Source organism: Leuresthes tenuis, unplaced genomic scaffold (assembly GCF_036924035.1).
Source record: "Leuresthes tenuis unplaced genomic scaffold, fLeuTen1.0.hap1 SCAF_15, whole genome shotgun sequence".
In the NCBI taxonomy this organism is placed as follows: domain Eukaryota; kingdom Metazoa; phylum Chordata; class Actinopteri; order Atheriniformes; family Atherinopsidae; genus Leuresthes; species Leuresthes tenuis.
Window position 1 is genome coordinate 31522244 of NW_027325369.1, and position 15935 is coordinate 31538178.

At 42.3% G+C, this 15935-nt stretch overlaps 1 protein-coding gene across 4 annotated transcripts in view; it reads right to left on the reverse strand.

The window, feature by feature from the left end:
* The window catches only part of syt14a (synaptotagmin XIVa), a 31674-nt gene that overhangs the window by 10696 nt on the left and 5043 nt on the right, over positions 1–15935 (reverse strand). For 2 of the 4 annotated variants that reach the window (XM_072365900.1, XM_072365898.1), the window contains exons 2-3: positions 13584–13736; positions 9623–9850 (exon numbers count right to left, since the gene is read on the reverse strand). In XM_072365900.1, the coding sequence (XP_072222001.1) occupies positions 9623–9850; positions 13584–13736 (381 nt within the window). Of the gene's footprint in view, positions 1–9622; positions 9854–13583; positions 13737–15935 lie in introns of all 4 variants that reach the window. The other 2 variants (XM_072365899.1, XM_072365897.1) reach the window with 1 other exon arrangement.

Below are 15935 nucleotides of genomic sequence, written 5' to 3' on the forward strand. Positions count from 1 at the left end.
CTCCCACAGGGACGCTGGTGAGGAGCGCTTTAAACCCAGCTTCTTGCAAAAACCACAAAGAAAACAAAGGATAAGGAAGAGAATAAGTTCTTATGCCGTCTCCTAACTTTTGGAAAAAGCCAATACCGTGATGACATAATTCACCCCCCCAATCATTGTTCCAGCTTTTTACCTAAGTTCTTGAAACTTTCACTCCTAATAATGTAAGTGAGACACCAGCTCAAAGTGGCACGGATCAGCGGCAGGATGGAGGCAAAAGGAGTCTTAACTCAGTGTCACGGAGGGCTTGATAAAAGGAGCAAATCCATTTTGAGCTGCTCTTCCCCCGCTGAGCCGGGGGCGGTTGATCTGATGGAAGCTGCTGTGTAAAAGCACTACTCTTTTCTCCAGCCCTCTAATTGGGATGGTTACCATACCTCCTCTCGTCAAACCCACCCTCGCTTCACACAGTGTCATCCCCTCTCTACTAGCTTGTTTTGCTTTCTTGTATTTCTTAAAGTGGGGAAACAGTTTTTGTGAAACTTGACTGTCAAACTGTGGTATAAATATCTGAGGTGAGAAATTAGAGCAGCTGCACTTTCTGGTCCTTTCCGAAACTATAAGGAAGAGGAAGTGCGCCTTGTGCAACCTGAATTTAAAAAAGGTTGGGTTGCTGTCCCATCCATTCATTTCCTGACACTTATCCAGAACCGGGTCATTGCAGCAACAGTCCAAGCAGAGATCCCAGACCTCACTCTTCCCAGCCAAATCTAGATCTAACCTCTAGAGATAGACTGATACTTTATTGATCCCGAAGGAAATTTGTGGACACCGAGGTCCCAAAGCCAGCCGAGACATAATCTTTCCAGCAAGTCCAGAGTCCCGTAGTTATTGCTGCTACTTTTTAAAAGATTTTCATTATTATTACCACTGCTGATGAGAAAGCATTGTTTGCTAGCATCTACTGCTAACTTACAGCTAACTGCTAACTTACAGCTAATTCAATTCAATTCAATTCAATTCAATTTTATTTATATAGCGCCAGATTACAACAATTGTCATCTCAAGGCACTTAAGTAATAAAGTCCAATTCAAGCCAATTGGAATTCAATTCATTGTAATCATAATCCAATTAATTCATATAGAGCTAATTCAAAAAATTAATATCCTAGCTAAGGAAACCAACAGATTGCACCGAAATGTGTCTTCAGTCCAATCTCCCGTCCTGAGCGTGCCTGTGGCAACTGTGGAAAGGAACGACTCCCTTTTAACAGGAAGAAACCTCTGGCAGAACCAGACTCAGGAAGGGTGGCCATCCGCCTCGACCAGCTGGGGTTTGAGAAAACAGAAAAGAGGGAAAAGAGGGGGGAAAAACACCATAACGCCATTCAAAGGATATCTGTTGGAAAAGGGAAACATAGGTTAATAACCACAATAATGTCACATGTACATAAAATCAATTTTGAAATTAAACAAGGGGAAAAAGAGAGCAAAGTGAGGAAAGGTGTGACAGATGAGGTCCCCCAGCAGTCTAAGCCTATAGCAGCTTAACTATGGGATGTTTCAGGATTACCTGAGCCATCCCTAACTATAGGCTTAAAACTTTTCTTTTCGATAAAGCTTAATCTTAAAAGTGGAAAGGGTGTCTGCTTCCCGGACATTTACTGGCAGCTTATTCCACAAGAGAGGGGCCTGATAACTGAAGGCTCTACCTCCCATTCTACTTTTAGAAACTCTGGGAACAACAAGTAAACCTGCAGTTTGGGAGCGAAGTGCTCTGTTAGGAAAATATCTTACAATTAAATCTTTAAGATATGATGGAGCTCGGTCATTAAGAACTTTATATGTGAGAAGAAGAATCTTAAATTCTATTCTGAATTTAACAGGGAGCCAATGAAGAGAAGATAAAACTGGAGAAACATGATCTCTCCTGTTAGTTCTCATCAGAACTCTGGCTGCAGCATTTTGGAGCTAACTGCTAACTTACAGCTAACTGCTAACTTACAGCTAACTGCTAACTTACAGCTAACTGCCAACTTACAGCTAACTGCTAACTTACAGCTACATGCTAACTTACAGCTAACTGCTAACTTACAGCTACGCTGCTAAACTGTTTCCCTCTGGGATCAATACAGTAACTATCTGTATTTATATATAGAGCTGGAGTGTTTCTGGTGTGACTGGGGGTTCATTATGTCTGTGTTACTGCATTAAATCACACAGCAGGTGTGCAGGTGTGGATGACAGGTAATGCAGGTAAACACACCTGAACTCTCCACAGCAGCACGACAGCCTGTCCTTAGCTAACGTACGAACATGCAGAAGCTAACCCTCCACCAACGTCCTGTTGAAGCCTTGTCGGTTAAACCTCTCTGACAGCATCTTGACTTCAGTTCAAACTGATATAATTTCACGGTTCTGTCACAGACGTCACTTCCTGTTTGGAAACTCTGAGGCAAGGGGTTTAAGTAGCTGCTGATCTCCCCACAGGGGCAGGGATTACAGTTTGATTCATTTCACAGTAACCAGCGCTGTCCGTGTTTCTGAAACAACAGCATTGCTTGCTTATGCTTAATAACCAAATAAGTGTTTGGGAATTTTGATGAATGTTGCCCCCGGTCAGATCCTGGATATGAGATGACCCTGAAGCTGGGGGAAAATAAATGGATGTATTTTGAGCTTTGATTTTAGAGACATCTGGAAGAGAAACACATGTGTGTGTCTACCTTAATGAGAGGCAAAGTAATTTATGATTCAACAGAGCTGTGACTCAGCTGGTTTCTCCAGTTCTTTAAATAAATGTCAGATTTTCAGCCTTAAATGACAGAAAATCAGTTATTCAACAATCATCCTTAAAGTCTGACAATGTTGATAAATGCTGGGATTTTAACCGTTCCACATCATAAAGGTTATACTGACACAAAAATCTGATTGATAACCTCAACCAAAAAGAAAATCAATCCCTTTGATCAGAGCTCAGTGCAGACTGAATTATTAACTTGTAGAGCTTTGTGGATCCCCAGATTGAGGTTTTCTGCTTTTTTTGTGTTTTGTCCAGTGTAGTTTGGCAATAAAAGGGATATTATGATGAATTATTAGCCAAAATTACACACCGCTCAATCCACATCAAGCAACTGGCTTGGAGGCTCTAAACCATAAATGAGAAACAGATTTCGGAGAAAGGATCGGAGATACATTCTGGCTCGGTGTGCTTCAGACATCATCTTCACTGGTCTGAGGATAGAAAACAGATCTAGATCCCATGGTGATCGATGGAGACAGGCTCCACACTGCTGCAGATGCTTTGGATGGGAATCCAAGTCCATCTTTGCCTTTGATTTTACTCGTCAGGGTGGTCCCAGTGTACCCTCCTCAGAGGGAGCAACATCGGCACGATTGTCTTTGGTCCACCTTTGGCCAGGAGGCTCGTTCCTTTGAAGTAAAAACATACGGTCGGGGGGGGGGGTTACAGAGGTCAGAGGGTCAGCTGGGGCCTTTTACACCACCTGGCAACCATTTACAAATATGGTCACCATCGCTGTAGCATTTTTGTGAATTATGGAGCAAGAACCTGACCTGAATGGAGGAACAACCAACAAATCAGAGGAGCTCAGAGGAGTCCTGTGGTTCTGATCCGGCTGCAGCAGATGAAGGGACCTGACCATGCAAGGCTCTCAATGGAAGAGCGAGAACTTTGAACTGGATTCTGAACCTGACCCTGAGCCCATGTAAAGAAACTAGAACTGGTGTAATACGAGAGCTTCTGGAAGGTTCTGGACCATAATCGGGACGGGGTGAGATAAAAGCAGGGACAATCATTTCCATCCCAACAGACCGGATGTACGTTTATTCCTAAGGTGATAAAACATGAAGGAAATATGCAGTTTATGTGCTGATCGAGGCTCAGATCCTGGATCATAAAAGCACCAAGATTATGCACAGTAGGCTGAGACAGAAAATCCAGGCTCGTTCTGGGCCAAAACCACCAAAAACAGAAATAAGCAGCTCTGTTTTACATGTGTTTAGCTGAAGAAAGGTGTCTGCCATCCGGTCTTTTATGGACTTTATGCAGTTCAGAAGTATGTTAGCAGATAAATGGATAGCATCTGAGTAACAATGGTAGGATACACCTTTAAATGTGCTCATAACATGACCCAAAGGAAGCAAGCATGGGGTAAAAAGCAGTAGGCCCAGAACAGAGCCTTGGGGAACGCCTGAAGGCAAAGGCCATTTTGTTTTTTTGTGTCTCTGTGGAATCTGGGGTGGGGAAGGCTGAGCCCACTCTGACCTATGGAAGCCCAAAGGGAGCGTGGGCTGTATTTATTAAAGGGAAAAAACAAATCGTCATAAACAGCAGATTTTAAGTAATCGATTAAAATCGATTTATCGGCCAGCCCTTGGACCAGCTGGAAAGAGCTTACGGATACAGTCTACACGATATGCTGTCCATTTCTACCGTGGAAAAGCTGGGGTTTATCCACATGCTGAGAACTTTGTAGCCCAGTTATGTGCCACCAAGTCGAAGTTGCCTCACCTTGTGACATAATCAATGTTTAATCTCCATCTGCACCTCCAACACTAAGTAACAACGTAAGATTCCCATTTCCTTTTAAAATACACGTTATTATATTAGTCACAGGCTTCCTTCTCATTCTGTTGGATGGATCTTATGCTGCCTGCCCACAAACAAACAACTGAATCCAATGATTGGGGCACAGTTGGCCACATTAATGGGAAAAACTAGTAAAAAGCACTGAGCTGTGCTGCTACATGACACTATCCTCATCTAGTGGTCACACCGGGGTGCTGACAGCCGAGCAGAGATCCACACAAACCTCAGATCATTCCCTTCTTTCTGCTTGCTTTGTTTTGTTTTGTTATGCAGAGCGGAGCGACGGCGGCACATGCACTCCTTGATTCTGCAGCTCTGGCACATTTCTCCTCATGTATAATACATATGTCCCGGGGAGAAAACTCCTCACACTCGCAGACAAACACAGGCAGCAGCGGCGGGTGTCGACAGAGAAATTTACAGGCGCCTTCGAGCTTGATTTAAATGAATGAAATTACCGTCCTTCAGTTGTCAGTCGTGGAAACAATCCACCTATTTCTGCATTTCTAATATTTTTCTGTTTTGGAGAAAAGCGTGACCCGATGTCAGCGCTGGCTTGAGGCCGCCGCATTGTTGACGTTGATCCACGACAGCCTGCTGGGAGAGAAAACCACAGCCATCAAAGCCGGACTACAGGGAGGAAAATAATGAACCTCCAGCACTTTCAACCAGTGTGCCGTTATGGATGGACAGAGGCTTTTACTTCACTTCCTCTCCTGGCTGCAGACCAGATTACTGTGTTCTGAATTATAAGCAATCATCATCTGATGATCCAAGACTGTAGAGAAGCTGGAAACCTTTCAACTTATACTTGGATATTTTTCCTTGGCAGCCTCCTTTTTCTAAAGAAAAACATCACGTGTCAGTTTTCTGTCTAATCCTCGACACATTTAAAAGGTGAAAATACAGCAATACAATATCACATATATAAAGCCTAACTATGTCTCACAGACAGGGCTTATTATACAACATTAATGCTAACAAACAGCAAGTCTGTCATGGTTTTGTCCAAAAAAATCCAATCAACCCACTTTCTAAAGAACCCAAGAGCTAAAGAAATGACTCATTTAAAGAAACAGAAAACATTGGAGGTCTTAAGCTGACCTGATGGCTCCCGTGATCGTTTGGTGGTCACAGAGCTCCATCCAGCTGTTTTAAGGCGGTATTTCTCACATCTCCGTTACGACAAAATCAACACGTTTAATTTCACTGGAAGTGTTTAGTCTTGTTTTATGCTAATTTTGACACTGAGTGACTCGTTCTGCGTTTTCAACCAACACCTGCGCTGTTGTCACTTCCAAACAGGAAGCTGTGGCTGAGAGTAACCATGGCGATGAGGCTAAAAAACAAACAAACAAAAAAAAAACGTACGGTTTAGTTGGACCGAACAAAAGGAGTAGAAACGAACTGCTTTATAGAAACAGCACGAATGTCTCTGCATTTAAATGAAACTGCTGATCAGTCGACCTCATCATTGTCAAGGGTTTCCACCAGGTGCATGATGGGAAATAATCTGTTGTGGTCTTACAAATAGTGACCCTGTAAGGTCTTCAGCCTGTGACTTAAAACTCAGTGATGCTGCCTTTAGATGTGAGTCAGGAGTTCGTCTGTTAAAGATATTTTTCAAGCTTTTTTAAAGTTATCTCGTGTCTGGGAGGCTTCACGGCCGGAATCTCAAACTCCGGTCCTCGAGGGCCGCCGTCCTGCAGGTTGTGAATGTTTCCCCGCTTCAACACACCTGATTCAGATCGAAGCCTCATCAGCTGGTTTGTGCAGAGTTTAACAATCTGAGTCAGGGGTGTTGAAGCAGGAAAACATCTAGAATCTGCAGGACAGCTGGAGTTAAGATCCATAACACCAGAGAATGTAACATTTTTAAAACATTTTTGTGCTCTTTGCCCCCCCCCCCCCCCCTCCCTACACTGCGGGATGCAACACCACTGTAATAAAAACAACTCTGTGTGTGTGAGCCCTGCACATGTACAGCCATACACGGTATACACAGGCCACAAAGACGCCATAAAAAGCCCACAAAAATGTCAAGAGACTGTAAAGCAAAACAGTGTGGAGCAGGGCTGGAAACCAAAGGCATTAACTGCTGCATCTCAGCCCCAGAGGGGCTCAACGGATCATGATCACTTCTCCCTCTGCTCTGTGCAGGCTGTAAATCAGAAGAGACTGAAGCTGTGGTCGATTCCTGTAATAAACTCAAGGCATTTACTTTGTATCGTGGCTAAGAGGAAACACAAAGGAAAACAACAGTAGCGTTTCCTTTGGCTCTAAACAGCGTGTCCTGGTTTCTGACGATTAACGGAGACACCTTCTGAGAATGTGAGTTCAGGTTCTGAAGCCTTAAAGGGGAACTCCCGTATTTTTGCATCTACGCCCCCCTGCAGCACAGTTTATTCACTCCGTGCTCTGTGACAGTCGGCTAACTTCACACAGAGTTTGCTGCTGATAGTTTTGTGCAACATGGCAGAATATTTATCAGATTTTGACAATATGAACGGCGACTTTGAGTAAGATGGACGTTCTTACCGGAGTGAATAAACTGTGCTGCAGGGGGGCGTGTGGATGAAGTGGTCCCAGTAGAGTGCCTGTGTAGAAATCCCTCCGTTAGCTCTCCTATAGCTGCAAGTAGCCACATAACAGCAGCTATGAGCTAACAGAGCTATAGCACACGTTCATTCATTCATTCTTCTTAAAGTATTGGTGAAATAAAGACAGATAATGCCTTATTTAGAGGCTGCATCCTCTAAGCCCCGTTCACTCCGTTATATGGATCTCCAGTTATCTAAATATCTTCTGAAGGACGCCGACTTTCACCAAACTGTTCTCCGTGAGCAGATGAACGTATTTCATGCCAGAAATAAGGTTTAAAAATACCGGAGTTCCCCTTTAAATCATCCGATCTCCTCCCTAACAGAGAAAAGAGTTATGAAGGATGATTTATTGTCTTCAAACTGCAACATGTGACACTTTAAACTGGAAATGTGTGCTAGTAGAAACCTTTAAATCTACAGGACAAATCCACCTTATGACGGTTGTGTTTGTGAAACTGAAGAAAAGGTTTCGAGTTATTTTCAACATCAGGAGCAATAAAAAAAACAAAAAAAAGATCTGGATTAAGAAGATTCTAGTTTAAGTTTTCCAGAAATACCTGAAAATCACTTGTTGTGGAGTCAGATGAGGAGGAATGATCAGCTTTTACATAACACCGATCTTGCATCTTCGCTAATGAAGTCAGAAACACGCCGTGCACCATTTATCTCTCAGCTTCACATTCAAACATCACTTGAAATAGATCGAGTCAGACACTCAGCCTTGGAACCGACTGCTTTACGTAACGTGAAACTGGTTCAGACGGGATTCACTCTGCCGACGCTGACATTGTTTTAGTCTTTGAAAACACCGTCAGACTGTCAGGATGATGCTGATCACAGCTGCCTTTATACGGATTTTACATTCCTTTAAGCTTCTTATATTAACTCAACATCCAGATTTTAAATAATTTGATATCAGCTGCAGATAAATATACAATTTTCTGTTAATTCTTCTTCCTCCAAATGATTCAAATCGTTGATTTTCTTACAGTCTAATATTCTTTGTCTATTAAAGATAAAACTACAGATGTTTAACCAATTTACGGTGAATTTAACACAGATTACTGCTACATCTGATGGATTTTAGTAAGACAGAAGGATAAATGTAGGTTTTACATGATAATAAAGCATCAATAGTATTTCAATTTGTTTTATTTTGCAAACAACAATAAAAAAAGCCACTTTTTCACATTTAATTCCTGTAAAAAACACCAACTCGGACCAAAATCACAGCATCAAAACCAACATTAAATTTGGGATGTTTGTGAGATTTTTCTGGTTTTTCTTCAGCTTAAATTGCAGATCTGTGTCTACATGTCAAACTAAATGCTGTTAGAGGCTCATTAATCTGTCATGAAGGCAGAAGAAGTCTCAGTCTGAGCAAATTAACTGTAAAAATACTGAAAAAAGAGGCTTTTGTTTTAGTTTCGGCTTCTTTTTTGATTTCCTTTTTCATCCTGAACAATTTTCATGCAAACTTGCTCCAGTTTTATTTCACACCTGCGTTCAGTTTTATACATTTACTGCCTGTTATCTGGACTTTAACCGTTCATCTGGTAATAAATCGCTCTTGGTTCTGCTCACACATCACAGCTTTGCTACTAAAAAGCCAGAAATAATCGCAGATAAACAGTATGTCTGTGTGACAGACAGAAAAATAACTGAATTTTTACCTGTAATTTAGTTTTTTTATTTAACTTTTTCACAGCAGCCAGTTCTCTGATGAGCACAGAAACTGCAAACAGACGTGGAAGCAGCCTTCTTGGCCTCTACAGCTCATTAATTAACACTTAATATCTTATTTGTTTAATCTTTAAGAGGAGAAAAGACAAGCTGCAGCGATAACAAGATGGCAGAAAGTTCCTCTTGCCTGCCAAAAAAGTCTCACAACCCGCCCACACACTCGTTAAAACTAGAAAATGATTTCTCGAGTTAATTACTGAGCTTTTTCGGGGTTGAATGACTGGTTTTGTTAACTTTGGGCTGTCAGTTGAGCAGCTTCCCTTGGATTCATCATAATTTTCACTGTAAATAAACACGTTCACCTTCAGTCGAGTTAAACGATTCGTGAGTCAAAGCTGCGAAAGACGACCCTCGGAGGTCAGCACCTGCTGAGGCTTAACAAATAAAAACTCGATGTGAGCTGCACGGCCACCAGATGGGGAATAGACGTGTGAGGAAGGTGTGAGGAAGGTGTGAGGCTGCGGCGGTGCAGATTATGCAGACAGTTGACTGTTTCGCAACCCTCCCACAGAGAGTGTGCTGAGTGGGAGCTCGGCTTTGATCATCTCCCTGGATTAACTGACAGTGTGCATCAGTGTGAGCGGCTTGTTTGTGTTTGTAGCTGCAGAAGAATCTGTGATATAACCACAAACTTCTCATTGTACGGTCGGATGCCCACAGAGGAGCCACAGCTGAACCAACTCACCATCATCCGCCGAGGCCTCGCTGCTGTAGCCGTCATAGTCAGCAGTCAGAGGGCTGTACTTCTGCCGGCTCTCCCAGCTGAAACCGCCCATGTGTTTGGCGTTAGAGGCTGCCTTCGCTCCCCCCCGGAGGCCTTGGGAGCGGCTGACTGCTTCCTGATATTGACCCATCAATTCATCCTCGCTGTCTGACGACGAGTCCTGCAGGTCGGCGTCAGAGTAAGCCTTGTCTGCTGGAGGATAAACGCAAGAAGTGAGTCGCCGGGTGAAATCAGGTGGACTGGCAGCATCTGCTGGCAGCAGCGCTGAAGTTCACATGAAAAAGTTCCACTTCTCGTCTCCTTAAGGAGCGTATCGGCCGAGCTAAATTTGACAGTGCTGCTCGAAATGGTAGACGTGAGGCAGAAAATGTATTCAGACATTAAAGAGTTGAGGTAGAAAGTGTGCATAAAGGAGAGTTTGGCGGCTCATTCAGAAAAATCCAAAAGCATCTGTCTGCAGCCTTATTTTCTCCTGCAGTGAATTATTTACATAAATCATCCAGTTTTCATGCAGGATTCATGTGGTTTTATCTAGATGTGGTCACAGTGATGCCTTAACCTCTGAGGGGAGTCTTACACACTTAAAACTGGAGCTGGATCAAGAAAATCTGAATGACTGGATGACTCAGAACTTTCTGCCTCTGAATTGAAGACTTGAAATTGTTGTCCTTGGACCATTTTCTAGTTATATAACTACTTTACATGGTATTTCTTTGGCTTCTAGTCCTACAGTGAGGAACCTTGGAGTTATTTCTGACCAGGATCTGTCCTCTGACTCACATATAAAACAGGTTTCTGCCTTCTTTCACCTTCGTAATATTGTTAAAATCAGGACCATCCTGTCTCAGACTGATGCAGAAACACTGCTCCATGCATATGTTACTCCTGTAATTCTTTATTATTGGGCTGTTCCAGCTGATCCAAAACCCTGCAGCCAGAGTTCTGATGAGATCTAACAGCAGAGATCATGTTTCTCCAGCTTTAGCTTCTCTTCATTGGCTCCCTGTTAGATTCAGAACAGAATTTAAGATTCTTCTCCTCACATATAAAGCTCTTAATGACCGAGCTCCATCACATCTTAAAGATCTCACAGTTGGATATTTCCCCAACAGAGCACTTTGCTCTCAGGCTGCAGGTTTCCTTGTGGTTCCCAGAGTTTCTAAAAGCAGAATGGGAGGCAGAGCCTTCAGTTATCAGGCCCCTAAAAGCAGAATGGGAGGCAGAGCCTTCAGTTATCAGGCCCCTAAAAGCAGAATGGGAGGCAGAGCCTTCAGTTATCAGGCCCCTAAAAGCAGAATGGGAGGCAGAGCCTTCAGTTATCAGGCCCCTAAAAGCAGAATGGGAGGCAGAGCCTTCAGTTATCAGACCCCTAAAAGCAGAATGGGAGGCAGAGCCTTCAGTTATCAGGCCCCTAAAAGCAGAATGGGAGGCAGAGCCTTCAGTTATCAGGCCCCTAAAAGCAGAATGGGAGGCAGAGCCTTCAGTTATCAGGCCCCTAAAAGCAGAATGGGAGGCAGAGCCTTCAGTTATCAGGCCCCTAAAAGCAGAATGGGAGGCAGAGCCTTCAGTTATCAGGCCCCTAAAAGCAGAATGGGAGGCAGAGCCTTCAGTTATCAGGCCCCTAAAAGCAGAATGGGAGGCAGAGCCTTCAGTTATCAGGCCCCTAAAAGCAGAATGGGAGGCAGAGCCTTCAGTTATCAGGCCCCTAAAAGCAGAATGGGAGGCAGAGCCTTCAGTTATCAGGCCCCTAAAAGCAGAATGGGAGGCAGAGCCTTCAGTTATCAGGCCCCTAAAAGCAGAATGGGAGGCAGAGCCTTCAGTTATCAGGCCCCTAAAAGCAGAATGGGAGGCAGAGCCTTCAGTTATCAGGCCCCTCTCTGTGGAACCAGCTGCCAGTTTGGCTTCAGGAAGCAGACACCCTCTCTACCTTTAAGATCAGGCTCAAACTTTCCTTTCTGATAAAGCTTATAGTTAGGGATGGCTCAGCTGAGCCTGAAACATCCCATAGTTCTGCTGCTATAGGCCCAGCCTGCTGGGGGAGCTCCCATGATGCACCTCTCCTCCCCCCATGTACATATGACATCATTGCTGTCATTAACTTGTGTTTCTCTCTCTCAGCAGGTATCTCTGGCCTGGTGTTACGCTGCTTGTTGTCCCCTCTTTCCTGTCCTCTCAGCCCCAGCTGGTCCAGGCAGATGGACCCTTCCTGGTTCTGGTTCTGATGGAGGTTTCTTCCTGGTTCTGGTTCTGATGGAGGTTTCTTCCTGTTAAAAGGGAGTTTTTTTTCTCTCCACAGTCACCTCGTGCAGCTCAGGAAACATTTCCTTTGTATAAATGGAACTAATTTGGAACCTGGCTTATGACTGTATTACAATGAACCAGACTGTATCTTTGAGGTGACATTTGCTGTGATTTCGCACTTTATAAACAAAACTGAACAGAATTTAATTGAATTAGAATTTAGTTCTCAGCTAGTTGGTAAAATTGATGTGCTTCAGTTGGTTTTTATCCAAAAACCTGATCTCAGAATGGCTTTAACAGCATTTACGGCACTGGTGTATAAGATTATTAACTCATTGGTTGTGTTTTAAAGTTGTGGCTGATTATGTAAGAGAAAATAACGTGTATGACTTAATCAATATTCAGGTAAATACAGGATTCTACGGCGGATGAGTGATGAAAACATGTGTAACTGGTTATAACCCGAGAATAATCACTGTCACATGTGAACAACAAGCGCTAAAGACAAAAAAGTAAAGTGAGATAAAAAGTCCATTAAAGGTTAGGCATTTAAATAATGTTGCCATGGAGTTCTGTCCACAATCAGACACATTATGCAACACGGTGCCTCGTTACGCAACAAAAAATAGAAAAAAAGAAATCTCCATGTGGAGAGATACATTTCAGAGGGCGCATTTCATACAAAATTATATGCAAAACAATTAAGAACCAATAAATATAAGTAACATCTCTGCAAAACTAAATTATTTTCAGTATTTTTGGTCATTTATGAGGCCGTATTTATCTGTAATTGCATTACAGTGAAACTCAAGGGGCTCTGTCATGCACATGCAATAAAAAAGGACTTAAAAGATCAGAGAATATTGATAGTTGGAATATTATCTCTTTGTGTTTATCCGTTTGCTTCAGCTTGTTGTGTTCATCAACACGTGTTTGTCAGAGATTCCTCATATTTACAGCTTCATGTTTCCTCCAGCAGGAGGCAGCAGAGCTTTAAAATGACTCCAGTCGGAGCTGCGCCATGTTTCTAAAACATGTGATTTACATGGTATTAAATCACAGAACAAATCATGAGGAATCAAAGGTTTAGCCTCTATTAAAATGTTATTATGTAAAATGCAAGTGTTGGAGCAGTCAGGACTGTAGAGGTCTTCTTTTACTTTGTTGCTTTAAAGAAAAATAAACCTCATTACAAGTATCCAGTGTAGCATTTATTGAGTAAGAGATCAACCAGAACAGAGCAAGACTTAAAGATTGATCTTTTTACGCTGCTTCTCTTTGTTTTGAACTGGATGTTTAGCAGGAGGCGTCTCAGGGTACAGACAACGCCCTCTGAGGGCTCCCTGGGGCCACCGACCTTTTAAACCTCTGATGCCCTGTGGCTGGGCGACACGTAAACAGCGCTACATCTGTCAGCAACTGCAGTCCCCTCATGGGGTAAGAAAGGCCACTGCTGATGGAAAATGCCACCACACAGAGGTCAGGCCTCATGTTCCATGGCTGAACAACATAAGCGGGTGCTGATACTGAAAAGTGAGCGATGAAGTTTCTGGAATTTAGGTCATTTTCTCAGCAACAATGCATATTAATCAACACTGGGCTTGATCTTTGCTCTGAGCTGCACAAAACAACTTTATATTTGAGGTAACGGAAACTTTGTGGTTTGTAAACGCAGGCTCACCTTGCAGCTCTGTGTTTTTCCTGAAGTCATCAAGGCACTGAAGGCTCCCTGGGTTCTCAAGTGCCAACTTGTTGTTGAGGTACCAGAAGAGGAAGGTCATGAGGATGATGAAGAGCCCGATGGCGGTCAGAAACCCCAACACCTCAGGAGAGACTGGGACAGAAATATGTTTTTAAAAAAATAATCACACTTTACTCTTTAAATTTCTATGATTTCAGTAATAAAGTGAGAACTCTGCTATGTGGGCAGGATAGGGTGCAAGGGTCAAAACAGCAAGCGAGCTGTTCGAACATTAACCAAAAGAACCCACTTAGGAAGGAAAAAATAGATGCAAAGCTCTCTGTTTTCACAGCCATCTCTCTTGATTCCTGCTCAGCGGATATTTAAATTAGGCAAAAAAGATGACATATTTTTTTTGGGTTTTGCACACCAAGTTTGTTAAAATGAAAATAAAAATCAAGTTAGCAATGCTAACTCCCTTCAAAACTTATGATATAATCACAACATTTGTTTTCAACTATTCGTTTACATTATAAAATTAAGAAAAAGGATAATAAGTGTTCAACTGTGAGCTTTAAAATAACCTGTGGGCAAATTTTGACAGATTGCTTTCAGACGGCACCAGTGCTAGCTAGCTATTTTTCTAGCAAAGCTAAGTTAGCTCTTTTCTAGCTAAGCGAAGTTAGCTAGGCCTTCTATATAGCACACAGACACACAATGAACAGTAACAAACTTCTCATCCAACTGTCAGAAAGAGGGTGAAAGAACATTGTCCTTTACATTTTCAAACTATTATTATAATATTTTGCAGTAAAGTTAGTAAAAGAAGCTAAGAACAATGCTAATATGCTAATATTTATTGAGGACTAAAATCTCACTTCCTGTCTTTTACACTGTATATCACTTTTCCTTGTAGTAGTTTGTATATGTCATTTAAAAGAGTGTTGTAATAATAAATTATATATATATATTTAATTTTCTAAGTCAGAATGTCACTCCCAACCATTAAACTGAGAATTTCTTCCACTTCACCCACTTTCACACAACAGCTCACGGACAGATGATAGGGATACAGGTAAGTTAACTGAAAGGACCCTCAGACAAACTGTGTGTCTCAGAGGAGGCACAACCTGTTGGTTGCTATAGTAACAGGTTCAGGTGCAGCATCACTTCAGATTCCAGACACACAGGCGAGTCGGATCTCATTAAACGCACCACCGCCTGCCTCATATCAGTAGGCATGGTCTGGTTTGCATGTCAACATCATCAGGAATCAGATATGGACAGGATTTGTACAACCAGAATGAACCCTGTTGACTCGTACACGCTTACTGCGTTCTTCACACATGAAAGCACACGTATGACCTTCCACTGTCTGCGTGAAGATGCCATGCTACCATCAGGAATGACCAGAGGGGAGGCTGTTCGCTGTCAGGATGCCGTTTCTTTGCTCTCTTTGGCCGTTTGCATCCATAAGAATGAATAAACCATCTGCTGTTGACCATCTAAACTTAACACAGTCCAACATTTTCACTTCACAGACCTCTGAAAGGTTATCAGCAATCACCCCTAAATTCCATAAATCTGCTTTCCGACAGCCTTCTAGTTGCTGAAATTACTTTGACATTTCGGTCAGGAACAATAATTTGCTGCTGTAAGATCACACGATCCACAATAAATCTGCAATTAACTGACAAATAGATAAAAACTCACTTTGATATCCATCTTATGTGACACTTCCTGTCACAGCTTAATGATAATCTGTCACTACTTGGACACAGCTAAGTATTTTAAGTGAGTATGACATGCTCAAAAAGTACGACTGTTAACCACAGAGAATCTGGCTAAATGTCTCGGTAGTGAAAGCTTCATTTTCTTCTCCTAAACTGTGGTTCATTAAAATTGTAGATGCCACCTTGGGGGGGGTTTAAAATTACACAATTAACTCTGTTTCCTCAGTGTTGAAGAAGTCCTCAGAGAAAATTTGTGATTAAGAAAAGCAAACCTGGGTCCCTCTCTGCATGCTCAGTGGCATCTTATTGATCATCAATAAGACATAAGTGCAACTGATTCCCCCCCAGGTAACCTCAGGATTTAAATATTCCTTTAAAAAGGTACAGAAACACTCTAAGAATGACTATCATAGCATTTAAGGGATGTTTAATTGGTGCATAATCCCTGAGAATAAACTGGGATTTTAGAAATATTTTAAAATCTGACATTAAAGAGGAACTCCGGTATTTTTAAACCTTATTTCTGGTATGAAATTTGTTCATCTGCTCACTGAGAACAGTTTGGTGAAAGTCAGCGTCCTTCGGAAGATATTTAGATAACTGGAGATCCATATAACGG